The 20,663-nt window shown below is 46.6% G+C and overlaps 1 protein-coding gene across 1 annotated transcript in view; it reads left to right on the top strand.

Annotated features, from left to right (window-relative positions):
* ARHGEF9 (Cdc42 guanine nucleotide exchange factor 9) overlaps nucleotides 1–20,663 on the top strand; it is a 1,163,048-nt gene that overhangs the window by 1,122,617 nt on the left and 19,768 nt on the right. Inside the window, exon 15 of the mRNA XM_085608275.1 lies at nucleotides 1,529–1,597. Coding sequence (XP_085464401.1) covers nucleotides 1,529–1,597 — 69 coding nt within the window. The remainder of the gene's footprint in view (nucleotides 1–1,528; nucleotides 1,598–20,663) is intronic.

Raw genomic sequence — 20,663 nt, 5'->3', positions numbered from 1 at the left:
AGGATCTAATGTACATGTCAAGAGCTGGTAAGCAAATCTGAAGTGATGGAGAAGCCGTCAAAGTGTCAAGTACTACAAATGATGAAGCAGGGGACTTGCAAGCCTAAAGCACAGATTAGAAAAAAGAGTAGCTATCAGTCAATCAATCAGTGATCTTATAAAGCGCGACTACTCACCCATGTGGGTCTCAAGGCGCTGAGTGGGTTCAGCGGTTCATTCGGAGCTATGATTTTGTTGTGCCCAGTGGTTATTCATTTGAAATTGTATTTCAATGTAATTAATGTTTTTTGCTACTTTTGCACTTGCCTTTAATCCATCCAAGGATGATGTATGCAATGTATTGAGTTTAATGTCATGTGGATCATGTATCTTGGTATTAATAACAGATTGAGGGTGTACCGCTGAAGTGGCATGTGAGGGCACTGGCACTTCCAGACCACAGAAGGGCCCAGAAGTGCCGGTGCGGCTTCTTCTGTAATGGAGATTACATAGACACACAATGTGTCCTCCCACCATGAAGGTGGGGCGTCATAATGGGAAAACGCCTACCCATACTATAGGTGAAGACACGCAGGTATAACGGCCCCAGAGTGGCATGCTAACTGCATCCCGTCTAATAGGTGAAATAATGGTAGTGTACCCCGCCAGGGTGTATTTTGGGTAGGGGCCCAAGCAGGGGCATAGACCACACCCCATTTTGGGCAGAGTCCATAGTAAAAACCCAGTATTTGTGGAGCACAAACTAATCACCCGTAAGAGTTTCAAGGTGGTGGAGGCCGTGGGGGTAGATTAAATTAACTATTTCCCAGAGTCACATGATGCTGAGCTAATCTGCCTCTGGCGCTGGGAATCGAACTGTGAGCCCCTCGCTGTGGAGTCAGCCGCCCTGGCTTATGCACCACTTATCTCCGTAAAAATAGCCCTCCCTCAACAAAGGCAGTCCGGAGGATGTGCGTCCAAAGACACCACTTTTGAAGCAGGAGCTGCACCATCATGGTGTCTACAAATGTACCGTATACCCTGACCATGGGTGCGGAACCAGAAGACCCCATTGAGAATGGGCCGATGAAGTGTGTGCCTGCCCCCACCCTAGTGGGGGCCTTCGTGGCTGCTTCATGCACTCCCCTGAGTACAGTTGTGTTGCAAATCAGGTGCACAGGTCTGCGTCGGGCACTGGTGCAATGTAGAGGGTAGTGGATTGGCGGCAGCTGGTAATCTTTACCCTGAAAGATTTGTTGGAGGCCTTTACTGGGTATGAAAACTCTCACTCTTGACTTTAAATTAGGGGTTTGCTGCCATGTAAGATATATCTTCACAATATCCAATAATCGGTGTGTCCTTGTGAAATGGCGCAGAGGGCGGGTTGATTAAAGATGCGTGCCCTCAGGTCTGTTTGTACACTCTGACTCGTAGACTCAGTAGCCAGATGAGGTGGGATCCTCTCTGAAGTCCTCCTTAAAGCAGGACCATGGGACTCCTTCTTTGACATCAAACAACCACCCATGTGTTTCCTTTTTCCTTTCCACAGGCTTCGAAATCTCCGAGTATCAGAAGAAACAGGCTGCGATGACGGTCAGAAAAGTCAGCAAGCAAAAAGGTACAGAAAATCAGTAGCAAAGACATGAAACCAAATCACCCCAGTTGATGTGAAAAGTGTGGCCTCACTTGTAGAATCCTTGAAAATCACATGACAACCAAATTAGCACCAAATTCATTGCCAAACTGAAGTTTACGGCATCTGTTTGATATTACGCGCTTTGGGGTCTTAATAGTGGATTTACTGACAGCTTATTCACGACAGTCATTTACTCCTGCGAAGTCTATATGCTCAGAATCCTTCATATAAAATAGACCAGCATGTTTTAAAATGTCCAGCAAAGTCCGTGCCACCAACTCTTAAATAGCCGGTTAGTGCGAGGCACTCAATACCCTGGCTTTATTGTGCTATACCAGCTTTTCTTTGCTTGAACGCTTCCATTAAGTATGGATGAGTTATCGAGGTTCTGTGTGTGTGTGTGTGTCTGCGTGTATGCATTTGTGCATGTGTGCCTGGGCATCTACATATGTGTACATAACGGCGGTCGCAGTATGCACTGAAGTAGAGGTGCTAATACCTCTGTGTGCCACACTGGCTGTTTTTCTGTTTTAAGGATGATTGTTTTATTTCTCCATCACATCTTTTGCCATGATTTTTCTCCCCATTTCTTGTGCTCCAAGGTTCGAGGATGATGAACATCTTCTGTTTTTGTTGATATGGATTTAATTTTCAGTGCATGTTTTATTGGCTTCTTTGACTTTCTATCCTTCTTTTTTTTTATTAAATGTATTATACTGGCAGTTTTTATGAGGAGGTAGATAGGTCGACCTTTCTTCTGCCATTTTGTGGGCAGTTCTTCCCTTTCCTCTAGGCCTAAGATGGCCGCCGCGGGGCAGACACCCAGCGGTTGCGCACAGCAGGTGGAACGCTGATCTGCTGAGGGCTAGATTGGCTGTGCCCATCCACAGCCACCAGTGACTAGATGTGGACCACGCTACCCAAGGGCCTCCAGAATGTCCTTTTCTATGGGCATGGACCTTCAGGGGATAAGATTTAGCACCCAAAGAGCTCAAATAGATCTCCTAGCCCTTCAGCAGCACTGAGATAAACCGCACTCCTCCTGGAAGCCATCATGCGTGTATTATTAAATGCAGGAGCGGCTGTGAAAACATTGTTTGCCATTAATGACCTAATTGAATGAAAAATATAGATTTGGACTTAAGCGGTAACGTGCCCCCATCCCCTGACTCCCTGCTGTCTCTGACTAACCTAGTTATTGAATCTTAAAGGATTCTCTATAAAGTAAGCACTTTAGGCGTTGCCAGGGGAAAAGCAAGCACTGTACAAATAGAAATACAGTACAATACAAAACAAGGTCAGGAAAGTAAGAGAGGTGGAGGGATGGCCATTACTGAGAAGTCAAGACATTTCTAGATGTTGCCATGTAGCCATTTGTGAGACTCTGAAACTCTAATTTCTGCTTATAAGACCCCTTCTGAAACTTTCCAATTCATCGTCTTCTCAACACCCTCCTTATTAGTATATTATTTTCTCGACCAGGTCTCCCAAAAACACGTCTCATGGCTATAGGCAATCTAAAGAGAAGGTGATAGTTTCTGAAATTATTTTGGAAAATAGGGTAGCTCTGAATTTCGCACAGGTTGTAACTTCTGACAAACATATTGGGCATGTACTCCACCCTGTCTCACGCTCTTAGGAGCTGATTTCCACCTCTTTCTTGAAGATGCTGTAGGCAGAACATTTTGCCAGTTTTGTTTACATTTCTGTCAGACCCATCACTTCGAAGCACTGTACTATGATCGGATTTTGAATGGAGGCGATGAAGGAAAGAACTACCCTGTTCTTTATGAGACATTTGAAATACGTCAGTCACGTATCTCTTCATATGATCCTAACGTGTGCTGTGACTCCTTCAGTCAAGATGTCCTTCATGGGTTCCAATGGACTGACAAGCTGAAGTCCAAAACTATTCTCCAAAGAATAGGCTTGAAATGGTTCTTAAATAGCAGAAGAAAAAGGCCGTGCCAGTAGCATGTCCGTGTGCTTGGTGGCACGCCTATGACACGGAGTGGGAACTACCGGCTGCTTGGGAAACATAAACCAACAGCCCCATACTTACTAGTTATTGCCATGTGTTGGTCATCTTGAAGACTTTTCAGGAGCTTAAGCTTACCTGACACAAGTGTTCGACATCAGCAATTGTGGCCCATTCTCTGGGCCTTATTCTGTCACCCCTTTTCAATGGTCTATGCACAGTCATTGCTCTGGAATCGAGGTATCTACACAATCTCTTTAACTACTGTAATTTTACCTCTTAAATTTAAGATCTGCGGTTGTCAAGCTCTTTTTTTTCAAAGCAATCTCTGAATCCACACAGTCGGGCAACTTTTTGTTCAGTTTCTCTTTTATTTTTACGAGTCAAACTTCTAAAAAGTGCCATCACTCATCCGTTACAGGCCTATTCACGAAACGCACACTATCTTAAGACCCCTTACACTCTGGTCATAGGCACGGGTTAAGCATGGCCATCTTAATCTGAATCCCTCCACATAGAGGGTTATACTGTTCCTGCTGGATTTTCCTTATTTGGACACACTGATTTGGCCCACTTCGATGGACACATCATGAATTTTGGTCTCAATTGTAAAAAATGCTATGGTTCTTTACCCGACACTTTTACTTGAGTTTCATATCTCAGCTACATTGAATGCCGCCTACATCCAACTCAAACCCCTATATGAAATTCCGCCTTTTCTTCGATTCTTCCACATGTCAATGGTGCTGAATATCTTTGTGTATTCCAGATTGGACTTTTGAAATGCACAATATTGAGCCCTTTCAAACAAGGACTTCACAAAGATGCAGCCATTTGTATTTAGGGTGTGGAAAATTGTTCATATATCACTCAGACTGGGTAGTCTTCCTCAGCTACCAGCCAGACAGAGGATCAGGTTTAAATCCCTGCGTGGTTTCCACTGGCCATTTGCAGTTTGGGATGTCTGTATTTTAGAAATCCGCTGAAAATCCCCCCCACCACACTGTTTGAACGGCTTCCAAGACCCTCCTCTTAAAATATAGGGGCTCTTTCCGTATCCTGGGGGCTTCCGCCTCAAGCTCGATCAACACATCTACGAATTTAAATCAACTAGCTCAGATTTCTCAATTGTTTCAACACTTGGTGCCATGATACATATTTTGGTGAACAAGTGCTTTGCAATACCCACACAACACAACCTAGCATAGCATACAAGTGTACATGTTCGTGAGAGAGACGGAAATCGTTGTCTATATTAAAATATCTGACTTTAAATCATGGGAAATCTGTGTTGTGGGTTCTTTTAGACAAGATGCTCAGGCCTACCATGAATTCTCCTTGTACTGGATTCAGTCAAAACCCTCAACTACCTCTGCGTTGAGACACCTTTCTTGACTTGCCTCAACAAAATGCATCAAGATACATCATCACCTCCCTAAACTAGGCCTGGGTGCGAAATTTTACTCTACTCGTAGAGTTTGTGAAGTTTTTCATGCTCCGCCTAGAGTGCGGAGTTCCGAAAAACTCGAAGAGTTGAGTTTTTTCCTCGCTCACCAACGTTAAGTTGACAAGCACGAGCGAGGAAAATCTTACTCCAGACCACTTGCCGGCATGATTTCTCAACACGTGCTGTCGCGCATGGTCGCTATCGGTCGTGTTGAGAAACTTTCCGTTCGCGCTGAGGAAGCCGCCGCTCCAGTAGAACATCTACCCGAGCGGTAGAAAGAACCAGCGCCCTCTGGCACTTTTTTACAGCGAGGGACAAACACCCGGTGCCAAAAATCAGCATGAACGGTGTGACGTAACACACTCTGCCACTTGTGGGACTCCGCGTAGCGCGGCAGAGTTTTTTGGTCACTTCGTGGAGTTCCACACAGCGGAACTACGCGACCTCCGCCCAGGCCCACCCTAAACACAGTATCCCTCTTATCAAACAAACCACTTTTCACTGTTAAAAACTTTCATGTGCCCCAACTACAAGCATCTACATGAGCACCACTCAGATTTACAAACGATTCCCCATCTTCTTCACCTCCTTCATCATGATCAACCTCAAGAAATCCATAGTCTGAGTCAGCATCTCCAATACAATGAGTTTATTTACACCACCCTCTCTAGCGCATCTCGGTACAATAGCGTTACATCAAAACTGCAGAGCCCACACCGACCAACACTGACTGCTAGGAAGGCGCCCATAAGGCCCTCAAAAACACTGCCACAGAGTGAGATACCCCAAATGATAGGAACCACCACAATGACCACAATTCCATACCTACAACTGTAACTCAATGAGCCGCTCTACCTTCACGCTCAATCTAAAACACAAGACCAAAACATGATGCCTCCTCCCTCGCCTCTCTTGCCTTCCAGCCCTGCTAAAGATAAGATAGACATTCTAGCATTGTGTGCCATCTTAATCTTAAGTGCATCCATCTCATGCAGTGTAATTCCCTACGTGTTCAAGTACCTTTTCTCCTCGGCTTCCACAAAAAAAACTCACCCAAATCCCGCTTACATAATTAATTACTTCCCCATAGTAGGCCACTGATGGATTAACAAGATACCAGAAACATAGGACTTGATCAACTCCATTAGTCCATGGATCCTCACGAGGTACTCAAGAATGAGTGGCCCACATTTGTCATGTGTTGCAGTGTAGGTTTCTATAGCACTTTCTACCCCTGGGGAGGCGTTGAAGGGTTTTGCAGTAGATGTCACTCTACGCTGTGGAGCACATAGCTAGATTTCACAAGAGATACTGCGGGTAAACAAGAACAGCTTTCTTATTCCTTTGTCAGTGAAGCTGCCTATATTCCACCTGACTCTTCTGGAGCTGTCAGCAGCTGTCACCCCCAAACCCACACAACACTCTTCTCAAATCCTCTAAGAAGCCAGCACACTGTCTGGCACCTTCTTTCTCTAGTTCTTTACCCCAACAACTAGTAGAAGCAATCGTTCTCCTTTCAGGTCAGATAATCCAGATGCAAGGACCCCGCCTCGTCTAACATGACCAAACATGATATTATGCGCCTAGTTCTCACCAGGAGCAAATGCTGGCCTTCTAGGCTTGGCTACAAGTAGGATAGAGGTAATCCTGAGTGACAACTGTACATGAATGGCTATAGTGCCATCTTCCTATCAGCAGTTATATGCAGCCAGTACCAAGGACACTACTGTTTTCTGAGTGTAAATGGATTTGGTAATATGCTTAATATATGTGCGCAGTATTTCTACCCAGCCAAAACGCAGGTGAGTGCCGTATATGGTCAGAGACACGCATTAGGTCCCTTTTAACCTGGATGTAGCCACAGCAGAAGCGAGCAGATATATGAAAGAAGAGTGTGAAAGGGCAGGAGTTTAACTTACTAATAAGCTTAGCAGATTTCATAAAATTCACATCATTTTTTACAAAATGGTATGCAGAAAGCAAAATTAAGTTATAGGACAAAAGGAAAATAGCAATTTAAGTACCAGTAGTTAAAACCAGCAAATTAACATTTTGTAGATTTTAAATGCAAGCCTGTCAATTTTTACTCAATTAAAACTTTGTTCACAGCATTTTACTACTTTTCACAAAAATATGTCGAATTCTTCAGTGCTAAAGAGCAACATTACGTTCAACCCAAGTTTTGCACCATGCTACGCTCTAGGCGGGAAGTCGGCCAAAAAGCATGGCCTCTATGATGTAATGTGGTCCTTGTTATGATGTAATGTGGCCCTTATGATGTAATGTGGTCCCTGTTATGATGTAATGTGGCCCTTATGATGTAATGTGGTCCCTGTTATGATGTAATGTGGCACTTGTTATGATGTAATGTGGTCCTTGTTATGATGTAATGTGACCCTTGTTATGATGTAATGTGGCCCTTGTTATTATGTAAAGTGGTCCTTGTTATGATGTAATTTGGTCCTTGTTATGATGTAATGTGGCCTTGTTATGATGTAATGTGTGCCGAGCTGTAGACTTGGTTCTCCTCAAGCTGATGCTTCCTGTTGCCAGGAGTGGAGAAATGTAGAATGTAACTTAAAGAGGACAGACACAGTGTTATTTAATGTGCACACAGGTGGTCATGCATTCTGTCCATCAATTGTTTTTATTGTATTTGTCACCCCAAGTGGGACGGGTAAGCCCAGATGTGGCGCCCGTGCTCTCCATGCCACTTTAGTCAAGCTATCCTGGGTGATGAGGGTGAAACCCCAAAACCAGTCCCAGGATGCTTGTTTCCAGTCCAGGGAGGACCTGGACTGGCAGTTCTGATTGGACTGTTGCCATAGGGATCAGGGTCAAGACTAATTTGCATATGGCTGGGTTCAAATTAGAATGGCATGGGGAGCAAAAACAACAATGGATTTAGGCTCAGATATATCTACTGGGGTGAATGTATGACATTGTTCTGCATTCTGTCCAGCAATTGTTCACTTTGCACAGAGTGGGCACCGGCATCACTGTCTGTGTGCTGGGTGCCCTCCTGCAAAGTGCTTGAGCCTCCAGGCGTGGTAAGCAACTTTACACCTAAACCTTATGCCATGCTGTGGTATGTTACTAGAAGATGTAAACCGCTCACAATCAATGTTATGGTATTATTATGTCGGGTCTTCATGACTCTCAGCCCATCCTTTGCTCCACCTGGGAGCAGGGGTGTAGATAGAGGTACAGCTGCCACATGTGGCTGTGCTATTGGTCGGCTAGCCTGCCACTCACGTTGGGACCTAGCAAGAGCACCGCCTCTTAGCTATCCCCTGCACCCAGTTTGGCCCGCACCTTAGAGATCATCAATAACGTAGTCTATGATCTATAGTCCCTAAGGGAAGAGGTTGGGGGGGGGGGCTTCCTCCCCATGATGTACCAAAATGGTGCATGCGACGACAGGGAGGGGCGAGTTCATGATTTTCATGACATCCCATCTGGAATGTGTAGATATCACCTGAAGCATTCTGGGCAACAGAAGGCCCCAGAAGCTCCCTTGTTTAATAATAACATGTCTCATAGGACTCCTAATCTTTGGAATAACTGCTTCTGGAAGACTCTTGATTGACAGGTTTGCTGGCCGGGTTTTCTAAGAATAAACAGCTAGATATTCTGCGTGCAGCACTGTGGCCTTCTGATGAGCAGGCGCGAGAGCCATTTGGACTCCCATTTGAATCACAACACAATGAACTTTCCTGTTTGTTTAGAAACCTGCTAACTGCTCAGCTTTGGTTTATTTCCCGCCTGGTTTACTAAGCTGCTCATGTCTCATTTATTCAACTAAATTATTCCTCCTGAAATGAGATATCTTGGGGCAGTTTCTAATCACATCTTCCGGTGTGGTAAATGTAATCACACACTTATCACCCCCGTTTCATCGGACTCTCCAGGTTTAATTGTTATCTCAGGGTCCAATTCACAGACATGCAACCGCTGGCATGCGCAGACACTCCGCGGCAATAAACAAGCTTGCAGTCTGTAATCATTTTTAGTTTCTAATTGGTGCCAACCCTCTTTCTAATGCAGTCTAGGAATGGAAACTGTTCAACACTGTGGGGTCTCATGCCCGAAGAGATGTGCGCCGGCTCTTCTACAGCGACGTCAAGACACAGTTTGATTTGAATTAGACATGTGTGGGGGGGATTTATGATCATGTTTGTACAAGAAAGTATACAGCTGCAAACCGCTTGTAGCTTTCTGTACTTTTCTGTGCCTAGTACTGTGCTGGTGGTTGCACCTGTGGTTCCCCCTTCTGAGTTTGGCAGGAAAGCTGTGAGTTTAGTGGGTCCATGGCAGTGCTCATCTAATACAGTTCTTCTGTGCCATCAAACTCTAAATTACCTCCTAAGATCAGAGAGATGGTGGACTGAAAGTATGACATTCAAAAGGTTTTTGCTTGTAGTCATGATTAGTGATGCACTTAATACCCTAAATATGAGTAAAACTCTTTACAACATTTTTTGTACAATAGGGGTAACAGTGTATAGACTGAGTAATCAGATATTCAATTAGTAAATATTTCATATATACGTCATCATTTGTAAACATATGTGGACTGAGCAATCCGGTATACGTTTAGGTATCATTCGTAATAAGCGGAGATATTGGCATACATGTTTTAAACTTGGTACAAAGATGATACAAATGTAAATGCTGTATACATAGACATATGCAAGAAGGTATCTTTGAAGAGTTATGCCATAATGACTGCCTACATGTGATAGCATAACTATCTGTATACCGTATTGCTCGGTCCATACGTGTTTACAACGTGGTGATATATTTATGAAACAATTACTGAGTATATGATGTCACAGCCTAAACCCTATCACCCCTTAAACATATTGAAATATGACACTGCTCATGGTTTTGATGTCCTTCTAGTTCATGTAGGTACCTTGTAGGGTTTGCCCTAACATGTAGTAACAACACATGTAGTTGTAATGAATGAAGTCTGTGTAGTTGTGGAATATTCAGTTGTTTCTAAACATTTGGTGCATTGCAGAAGTGTTGTTATTATCCCCTCAAATAATCTGCAGCAATGTTATCAAATAAAAATTCTGTTCCTCGAAAATTTTAGTCTATCCAAAACATACATAGATGTTCTCTGATCTATTAAGGCTAGCCAGATATTCCTCTTCAGTGCTTAATACAGACTTCTTTGTTGGATTTTGTTCCCTGCATCCCTCATGGAAAATCCTGATGCTATCTCAGTCCGGAGTAGCGAGAAATGTTTCAGCCAATTTTACAGGCCAACCGTTGGGCGAAACAGACAGACCCCACCATGGGAAGTTTCAGCAAGACAGTCCATCAGATTGGCTGAAACGGCTAGTACCCCCCCCCTACTGCAAGAGAGGTAAAAAGGGTATTCTAATGAGGGAGTGTGGGAATAAACTCCCTAGCACCACATACTCCCTCCGGTAGCAAATTCTGGCAAGGGGCAGCATGCCCCTTTTGCACCAGTTGAACAGGCTGTTTTTGACTGTTTATACCTAGCCTTGGTACAAATGCTTCGCTGCAAATCCTCATCGGCAGTTTCTACCCATTCTTGGTATAAATGCTTCACAGCAGATCCTAATCAGCTGTTTATGCCCATCCTTGATTCAAATGCTCCACAGCAGATCCGAATCAGCTGTGCATACCCATCTTTGGTACAAATGCTTCGCAGCAAATCCTCATCGGCTGTTTTTACCCATTCTTGGTATAAATGCTTCACAGCAGAACCTAATCGGCTGTTTATACCAATCCTTGGTACAAATGCTTCACGGCAGATCCTCATCGGCTGTTTATACCCATCATTGGTACAAATGCTTAACAGCAGATCCTCCTTGGCTGTTTATACTCATTCTTGGTATAAATGCTTCCCTGCAGATCCTCCTTGGCTGTTTATACTCATTCTTGGTATAAATGCTTCCTTGCAGATCCTCCTTGGCTGTTTATACTCATTCTTGGTATAAATGCTTCACAGCAGATCCTCATTGGCTGTTTACGCCCATCCATGGTATAAATGCTTCACAGCAGATCCTTATTGGCTGTGTATACCCATCCTTGGTACAAATGCTTCACAGCAGATCCTTATTGGCTGTGTATACCCATCCTTGGTACAAATGCTTCCCTGCAGATCCTCATCAGCTGTTTATACCCATTCTTGGTATAAATGCTTCGCAGCAAATCCTCGTCGGCTGTTTATACCCATCCTTGGTACAAATGCTTCACAGCAGATTCTTATCGGCTGTTTATACCCATCATTGGTACAAATGCTTCACAGCAGATCCTTATTGGCTGTTTATACCCATCATTGGTACAAATGCTTCACAGCAGATGCTCCTTGGCTGTTTATACCCATCATGGGTACAAATGCTTCACAGCAGATTCTTATCGGCTGTTTATACCCATCATTGGTACAAATGCTTCACAGCAGATCCTTATTGGCTGTTTATACCCATCATTGGTACAAATGCTTCACAGCAGATGCTCCTTGGCTGTTTATACCCATCATTGGTACAAATGCTTCACAGCAGATTCTTATCGGCTGTTTATACCCATCCTTGGTATAAATGCTTCACAGCAGATCCTCCTTGGCTGTTTATACCCATCATTGATACAAATGCTTCACAGCAGATTCTTATCGGCTGTTTATACCCATCCTTGGTATAAATGCTTCACGGCAGATCCTCCTTGGCTGTTTATACCCATCCTTGGTACAAATGCTTCGCAGCAGATTCTTATCGGCTGTTTATACCCATCATTGGTACAAATGCTTCACAGCAGATCCTCATTGTGTACAGCAGCGTTGATTTTAATCAACTCAAAAGACTGCATAGATTTTTGCCCACATTTTATGATAAATCTTCTATTTTTCCTGTTAACGCATTATTTCTGGTATCAATAGGAGGGGGACGTTGGTTTCATTGATAAGTGTAATATATTAATCTCTGAGAGGGAGGTTAAAAAATATATTCTTAGGGGAAACAGAAAGACATCTCATATTCTTTGTAATTAATTAATGTTCGCTAATGCAGAGACCAATCTTATGCCTTTGATTCTACAGGGGGAAGAGAGAGAGGATAGTGCATAGATGGAAGATGTAAAAAGAAAAACTGTCTCTGGGGGGTGAACCAAGATTAACTTCCGCAGCAAAACAACCTCTCGCTTCTCTCTTGACGTGCCACATTTCGGTTCTCATATGTGATATTCTAAAATCAAGGAGCGTGCAATATTTATCGGGTAGAAATGTGTACGCTGCCACCCAGACAGCAAGACTTGAGAGCGGGTAATGTCGAGACGTCCCAGAGCCGGAGCAAGCAAATCAAACTTTAATTACACAGTTGGGAAATCACAGGAATGTGTTTTTTTCCATCACAAAAGTGCCCTAAATATTATGCGAAGACCCGCCCCGGAAGCAGCCCGCTGCCTGCTTACAGATATTAAATCAGGGTCTGAGTTTAGTCTGTAAACGTTATTAACCACAAGATAATGTATGCAGTTCCGGATTACCAAACAGGCAAAGAAGGCACCGGCCTATGGGACCCACTCCTTTTAGGGTCCCGCGACGACGGATCAAAATAATATTGATTTGATCTTGGAAGAAAATTACAACCAAGCTTTCTTAAATTGTTTCCAAATAATTTTTGTTTAATAATTGTTAATGTTGGAGGGCGTGGCCAGCAACATGGCGGAGTAGACGCGCTGAGCGAGAGCTCAGCTGGCCCCACTAGTAATCCTGCCGTAATCCTGCTTCTCCTTGTCGTTTTGGTGGCTGCCATGCCGGCGGAAACCTAGCGGTCCACAGCAGTGCCGCCCCTAGGTCCGGTGGTGCCATCCTGCACTGGTGACTGCGGAGCTGTTCGGCGCTGGGGCTAAAGCGCGATCGCTTTTAACATGGCGGCACTGCCTCGCGAGCCGGAGCCCAGCCCCTACGTGAGAGCCGCTCTGACGCTGTGACTGCCTGGAGCGAGAGCCCGGTGCTATCGTCCGGACCTCCGATTGTGCGGGGACTGCCTGGAGCTTTGCCGGCGGTCCCTCCGGGAGTTCGAGGAGGCCGCGGGGCTCCGTCGGCAGCGTGTGCACCTGCAGCAGAGACGACGAGGGAGGCGCTGCCGTTTGTTCCTTGCGGTGCGCTGGGGACAGCATGGGCCCTGTTGACGCCCACTAACTTCTATACTCCCCGGAGGCGGTCTGACCTACGTCGGCGGTGGAGCGGCATCCCCCTCCCTGGCCCTAATTCCTGCTGGGCCGTGTGGAGGGCTGCATAACGTGGAGAGGAGCTGGCATGACGGGGTCCCCAGGCATTGAATTCCCGAACCGTGCGACCAGCTCTGGACTGGGAACCTCCCCCCATGACTGAGACAGTGGCCGCTTTGTTCGGTGAGGGCACCTGACTTGGGTGAGTGGTGACAAACTGGGGGAGGCTTTGCCCCCAAACGCCCTGATTGTTGCCCTGGCATTGCTACCCCTCTGCTCCCCTCAGTTGAAGGCCTGCTGGTCCTGAAGTGCTACTGTTCCACCCCGGGCATCGAGCTGCACTATCTGCGCCCCGCTAGAGAGCCATCGCGGCGCGCTGATCGGCACACATTCTCCCTGCAAGCTGACCTATCATCCTGAGAAGCGCAGGTTGGATTTGCACTCCGGGCGTTGTGCTGGGATCGGTGTCAGGAAGGGGGGGACATCAGCTGGTGATTTTGACGTGCCAGGATCTTATTACCAGCTGGCAGATATATGAGGAGTGCTGATCTTGTTGTCCCCCACCCTTCACAATACTGGGTCTAGATCGCCTGTACCCATGCGGTTCCTCTTAAGACCGCTACTCCCTGACTGTTGACGACTTCCATTTCGCCGGTCAGGGGGGGATCCCGACGGTGGTACGAGGAGGAGAGGTGGCTAGGGGAATCTACCATTGGGACGCTGAACCTGAAGGTCCATCCGCAGGACTCTGCATCGCCCCGGTTCCCCGCCCGGACTCTGCCCAACACCTTGGCCGTCGCAACACCACCTGGGGCTTGACGGCTGGTTTCGCTGCTACATAGAGGTGGAAATAGCAGATCCTCCTGAAGCTGGCCGGGTTGTCGCCTTCTCCGCACCCCCACACGATGGCGAAAGACAACGACAAGGACAAGGAATCCAAGCAGTCCCGGCAGGGTAAACTGGATCGCTTCGCCAAAGTGATGCCGGCTGCGCTGGGAGCAGAGGGCGGTCCGGCTCCACCCCTGGATACGGCGACCATCCTGCAGGCCATTCGCGAGTCCAGGGAAAGTTTGGAGGGGAGGATAGCAGAGGTTCGTTCTGAGGTGACACTGTTGCACCAGGATCTCCTTCAGGTCTCAGAACGGGTGACGGAAACTGAACACCGCATCTCGGAGCTGGAAGACACCTCCCAGGTCACACGCAAAGACGTTGCAGGCCTCTTGTCAATAGTAGCGGCAATGGCCTGGAGAGTGGATGATGCAGAAAATAGGGCCAGGAGAAACAACCTCCGATTCGTTGGTTTTCCTGAAAAAGTGGAAGGGGTGGACCCAGGACAATTTCTTCTGACATTTCTGAAAAATATACTACCACAGGCGCCGTTCTCGACATGTTTTGTTATAGAACGGGCGCACAGAATGCCAAAACCTGCTCTCCACCAGGGGCCCCCCTCGACCCCTAATAGCCCGCATCCTGAACTTTCACGATAGAGACTTAATACAGAGGGAAATCTGGAAGAAAGGGGAGATCCGATATGAAAATACTAAAGTCATGGTCTTTCCTGACTATTCCCGCGACGTACAAAAGCAGAGGCGGACCTTTGACCAAGTCAATATCAAACTACGTGCCATGGGGCTCCAATACATGTTGTTATTTCCGGCCTAACTGAAAGTTATTTTTCAAGAGTCCACGCTGTTCTTTCATACCCCTGAGGAGGCGTGGGCCTGGGTTGAAGAGCGACTGCAATCACGGCGGCTGACACAGAACGATCCAACTCCCTGTCCACTAAAGCGAGGAAGCCAATCTCGGGATAGACCCAACGACAAACGTCGGAGGCGAGGATTGCGGGCCAGGACCTCAGTGGGAAATACTCAGGGCAGAACATTAAGATCCAGAGGTACAGACACACTTCTGTCGGAATCTGGAGATGATGTGGTCCGTCTTCAGTCAACGGATCCCAGGACCGGGCCGGAAGACACTGGACAAACAGATCTATCTGACTGGGAGGATTCTGACGAGGTGCCTAGTGACCACCCGTTACTCAACAGCATCCTGCGACTAGAAGCGACGGATCAAGACCTTCCAGCTCCTGAAACGCAGACCTGGCAGCCACCTGATGACGCAGAGAGGAAATGAGGGGCGGGGCCCACAGGCCACAACCGGACACTAAGTCTTTCCCGAGGACTGGAAGACGTCCACTGAACTAGAGCTAAGCCGGGAAAGCATTTTGTGTGCAGTTTTTGTTATAAGTATTGTGTAGGTAATTGGGGGGGGGAGGGAAGGGGGGCAACAGACCTCTTAGCGGACTATCTGCTACACAGTTGTCATGTTGACGCACGGGGAGGGGTGGGGATGTCTGAAGAGTGTGGGGAGGGGGGGTTGCTATTCTGTTTCGAGTAACGTTTTGAAATTGTTCGATGGGAACGGAGTTAGTTTGACTCAAGGTTGTGATTACACCGCTGCAAAACAATGGAGAGGGTGGTGGGGGGGTGGGCTCCCACCTAGAGCAAGCCCTGAAATAGATCCCAAGACTGAGCTACTATGTCAGATGATGGATACGCAGTAATGACGTGGAACGTCAGTGGGTTAGGAGATAAGGTAAAGAGGGGGTTGGTAACCCGCTACCTCAAGAGACACGAACCCGACATAGTATTCCTGCAGGAAACGCACCGGCTAGGGTCCACCTGTTCTTTCCTGGGATGGGGTTGCTACACCACTCTGGCCCACGTCGGTTTTACCAAAGGTTCGAGGGGGGTGGCGATGCTTATTAAGAAATGCCCTCCCTTTCATGTCACACTAAAATGGGTGGATTCTGAAGGGACATATGTGGCAGTCTGTGGTGTTTGGAAACGCAAGACATTCCTTTTAGTCAGCGCTTATGCACCCCCTCGGCTCCAACAACGCACGCTTGATAGCTTGACCTTGCTCCTTTTGCACTCTGGCCCAGCCATACATACACTGGGGGGAGACTTCAATGATGTCTTGAGCCCCCTGATGGATCACTCCCTCTTTCGAAAAGACACCCCCGACATCACAACTTTGGCCCGTTTTTTAGATTTATTGGGACTGTCAGATCTGTGGCGGCACCACCATCCATATCAGAGGACGTATTCATATTTTTCGGGTGCCTACAGGGTGTTCTCCCACATGGACTATCTTTTGGCCCCAGCGGGATTGATACAGAGGGTGAACACTATAAATTATTTGGCTAGGGGTATATCGGATCACTCTCCCCTTCTAATGAAGGTGGGTGGTGGAGGTGCTCGTCTCCTGACACAGTGGAGGTTAAATGCATGGGATTTGTGGGATGAGACTGTCGCTAAAGAGCTCCGGATTGATTCCGAACTGTACTTCACCGAAAATGAGGGTTCTGTCCCATCGGCGGTCACCTTATGGGAGGCCTACAAGACGGTACTACGTGATAGAGCACAAAACGTACTATCTCACACAAAAAAAAGTGAAACACAAGAGCTTGAGAAATTGGAACATACACTCTTAGAACTAGAAGGGACTGACCCCGCCACATTGACTGAACATGCTTTGCGGCGACTTGACATAACTAGACGAGAATATTTAGCATTAGCCACCAATGAGGTGAGAACGCACCAATTGGCAACTCAACAAAGGCTCTATGAAACCGGGGACAGGGCGGGGAAGTTGTTGGCGTGGTTGGGACGAAAGGAAGTTGAGTCGAGGTGGGTGCCGTCCATCAGGGAGCAAGAGATTACTCACACCGATCCGGAAGCCATTGCTGGAGCCTTTGCGCGGTATTACACGACCCTGTATACTGCCCACATTCAGGTGGGAGACCCACAGATAGGCCAATACCTGCAGACTGTTGACTTACGCTCGCTTACACCTGATGAGAGAGATAGGCTGGAGGGAGACTTGACGCTGGCAGAAGTGACCGAGGCCATCGGTCGACAAAAGGCGGGTAAGACCCCGGGCCCCAATGGCCTACCAGGTGGAACAGGGGACTCTCCCGCAGGATCTTCGCCTAGCCACGGTAGTAGTTATCCACAAAGAAGGGAAACCCCCAGAGGAATGTGGGTCCTATCGCCCCATTTCCCTTCTTAATCTTGAAACAAAGATTCTGGCCACAATCCTTGCAAGGCGCCTCCTAAATGTGATTCTTCCACTGGTGCACAGGGATCAGTCTGGCTGTATGCCCAACCGTGCGGTGCATTTTAATCTGCGCCGCTTAGCTAATTGGATGGATACGGTAAAAGGCCGGGACAGTCCCCACCTGCTTCTTTCGCTAGACGCGGAAAAGGCATTTGACACGATTCACTGGCCCTTCATGTGGCATACTCTAGAAAAAATGGGCTTCGGCCCGGTCTTTCTCGATTGGCTGGCATTGTTATACCACATGCCCGAAGCCCGGGTCTGGGTCAATGGCACTCTCTCCACTAACTGGCCGATACAGAAAGGCACCAGGCAGGGGTGCCCCCTCTACCCTTTATTGTTTGCCCTTATATTGGAGCTGCTGGCCTGTATGATTCGCACCCAGCCGGATCTATGCGGCTTCCTCGCCAATTCATGTTCTCTAGAGGAAGAACGCATATCGTTATATGCAGATGATATTCTGCTTTATGTCACGCGAACTGAGGAAACGCTCCCCCGACTGCTGGATATCTTTGAGGAGTATGGCAATTACGCGGGATATAAAATTAATTGGACTAAATCCACCCTTTAGCCATTGAGCGGAGACCCAGAGTCTTACACGTATTCCTGTTGCCTGAGGCTGTCCACGGAGGGGTTTCTTTATTTGGGACTCTATATCACCATTGACCCTGAGGCCCGAATGGAGCGTAACATACGACGGGTGTTGCTACAATTTTAGGCGGATGTGAAGAGATGGAGGAAGCTCCCTCTGACTATTATAGGAAGGGCCGCCATGTATAAAATGGTAACACTCCCTCAACTTCTTTACGTTCTGCAAAACACGTATCACAAAATACCGGATATCATTTTTACTTCCATTGATAGTGAATTGCGCCTCCTCCTGTGGGAAGGCGCTTATCCGCGAATAGCGTTGCAGACTTTAGAACGGAACCCCTACAATGGAGGGTTGGCTGTGCCAGATATCAGAGCTTATGATAGGGCGGCCCACCTCATAATCATTAATGAATGGACCCATGCACCTGGTGATCACCCGACATATAGGCTGGAAAGGCTTCAGTTCCAGGAACGCTCCCAGCTCCACTTCTTATACGGAGGTGCCGGGACCACACGACTCCTCCCTGCTACTCAATGGGCAATAGAGGCATGGAGAAAACCGGGGAGAACTATGAGGTGGGAGGGGAAACCTACGCGGGAGTCCCCCCTATGGGAAGGTGCTAGTCTAACTGAGATCAGGAAATTAAGGGGCTTCAGGAAATGGGATACTATCGGCATTTCTAAGATAGGAGACCTCTTGGAGAGAGGTGTTCTGGACTCCTTCAGTTTCCTTCAGTCTAAATATCAACAACATAATTCCCAAGCCTATGCATATCTGAGACTCCAACATGCCTGGCAAGCAGAAGGGCTAGACGGTATGATGCTGCCAGAGTATGCTCCCCTTGAGGGCAGGCTCCTGCAGGAAGAGATCCCGACCCGAGCGATATCCCTAACATACAAAATACAAATTAATAACATGCCTGACAATCTTGGTTCGCTTCGCGCGAAGTGGGAGCTCACCACCGGGCCACCGGAAGACATAGACTGGGAAGCGGCCCTCATGCACCCACGTGAAGTGGCGATCAAACTCAGGCTACGACTCATACAGTACAAGATCCTCCATAGGATCTATTTTGACAGGGAACGTCTACACAAAATGGGGAGGGTGGAAGACCCTGCATGTCTCAGATGTCGGGCGGAGCACGCCACATTTATACACTTTGGCAGTGTAGTCACATTCAAACGTATGGGCACACGATCATGGGTGAACTGAACAAAATACTAGGGGCGGTCCTAGGGCTGGATGTGAAATTCTTACTCCTAGGTATTCCCACGGATATTGACCTGCCACACTATGGGCTCTTACTGGCCAATCTTGGGTTAGTGGTAGCCAAAAGGGACATAGCCAAATATTGGGGGGCGCAACATCTTCCTACACTTACGGAGTGGAAATCTAATATGGATCTCTACATGGCTGCGGAGAAAGTGGTATATAAAGCGAGGGGATGCCCACATAAATTCCGGAGAATTTGGTCCCCATGGGTGAAGCACTACAAGCTGGATCTACCAGAAGAAGAGGAAATCCTCGCCCTGTCTCCAGGGGGTCAAGATCAGGCCCTTAATAACTGCCTTCTTACCCCATATCAGGAACAAGGAATATGGGGGTCTAGACATATGCACCTGCAGGTTGATAATGGTGACGTGAGTCTGTGTTTAGTATTGGAAAATCTGCAACATTACTTATGGTCCATTGATGTAACTGTACGCTCGCTATTGATCACATTTCTTGTGTTGACAACTTCTTTTCCCATCTGTAAATTTTGCTTTTCAGTAGAAAAAAATAAAAAATATTGTTTAAAAAAAATTATAATAATTGTTAATGTTTAGCTTTGTATGTAATAAAATTGGTTTATTAAAATTGTTGGTAAAATTTAATAAACGTATTAGGCGATAATTTGCGAGTGGGGGCCCCGAAATTTCGAATGCCTTTGAACTTCCACATGGTTTAATCTAGCACTGAATATATGATGATCATTAACTGCAGGCATTAGAATCCCCATCTGGACATGAAGCTCCTTTCTGTGTTTGGTCTCTGAATTTTTTGAGCTCCAGTCTGGTATAGAGTACTTTCATATCTCTATGTTTGACCAAGAAAACACAAAGCAAATTTATTAGCTGGGTTATCTGTTGGCCTGTCTGAGCAATCATGCCGACAGAACAAACCAACACCTCGATAAAGTTGTATGGAGTGATTGAGAAAAAAGAAAGTTAGAAAATAGGTTGTGACCGTACAAACCCTGCTCTCTCAAGTGACGCCCCACCGTCTTTTCCAAATGACGCAAGATGCATCCCTTTTTTATGGTGCATTTGTAGCAATGTTCAAGCAGATCATGTTATGTCTATAAATTGTATTGTATTGTAATTGCATTTATATAGTGCTTACTACCCCTGACGAGGCGTCCAAGCGCTTCTTTGGCGAGTAGCACGCTACTCCGGAACCCATACCGGATTAGTGGTTAATTAGTATAGTGAAGATATGAAAGTAATTTGAGTGATGAATATGTTAGTCAGTTATTTGGATTGAGAAGGATAGTGGAGGGATAGAAGAGGGAAAACGGTTTGCATTTCAATAGCGCTTGCTACCCTTGATGGGGTGTTGAAGGGCTTTTTCGGCGAGTGGCATGCTACTTCGGAACCCAGAAAGGATCAGTTGTGAATTAGTATAGTGAAAATATGAAAGTAATTTGAGTGGTGGATATGTT

This window comes from Triturus cristatus, chromosome 5_2 (assembly GCF_964204655.1).
Source record: "Triturus cristatus chromosome 5_2, aTriCri1.1, whole genome shotgun sequence".
NCBI classification, from domain to species: Eukaryota; Metazoa; Chordata; class Amphibia; order Caudata; family Salamandridae; genus Triturus; species Triturus cristatus.
Note: the sequence above shows the minus strand (reverse complement) of the source record. Positions and strands in the feature narration are given on the sequence as shown.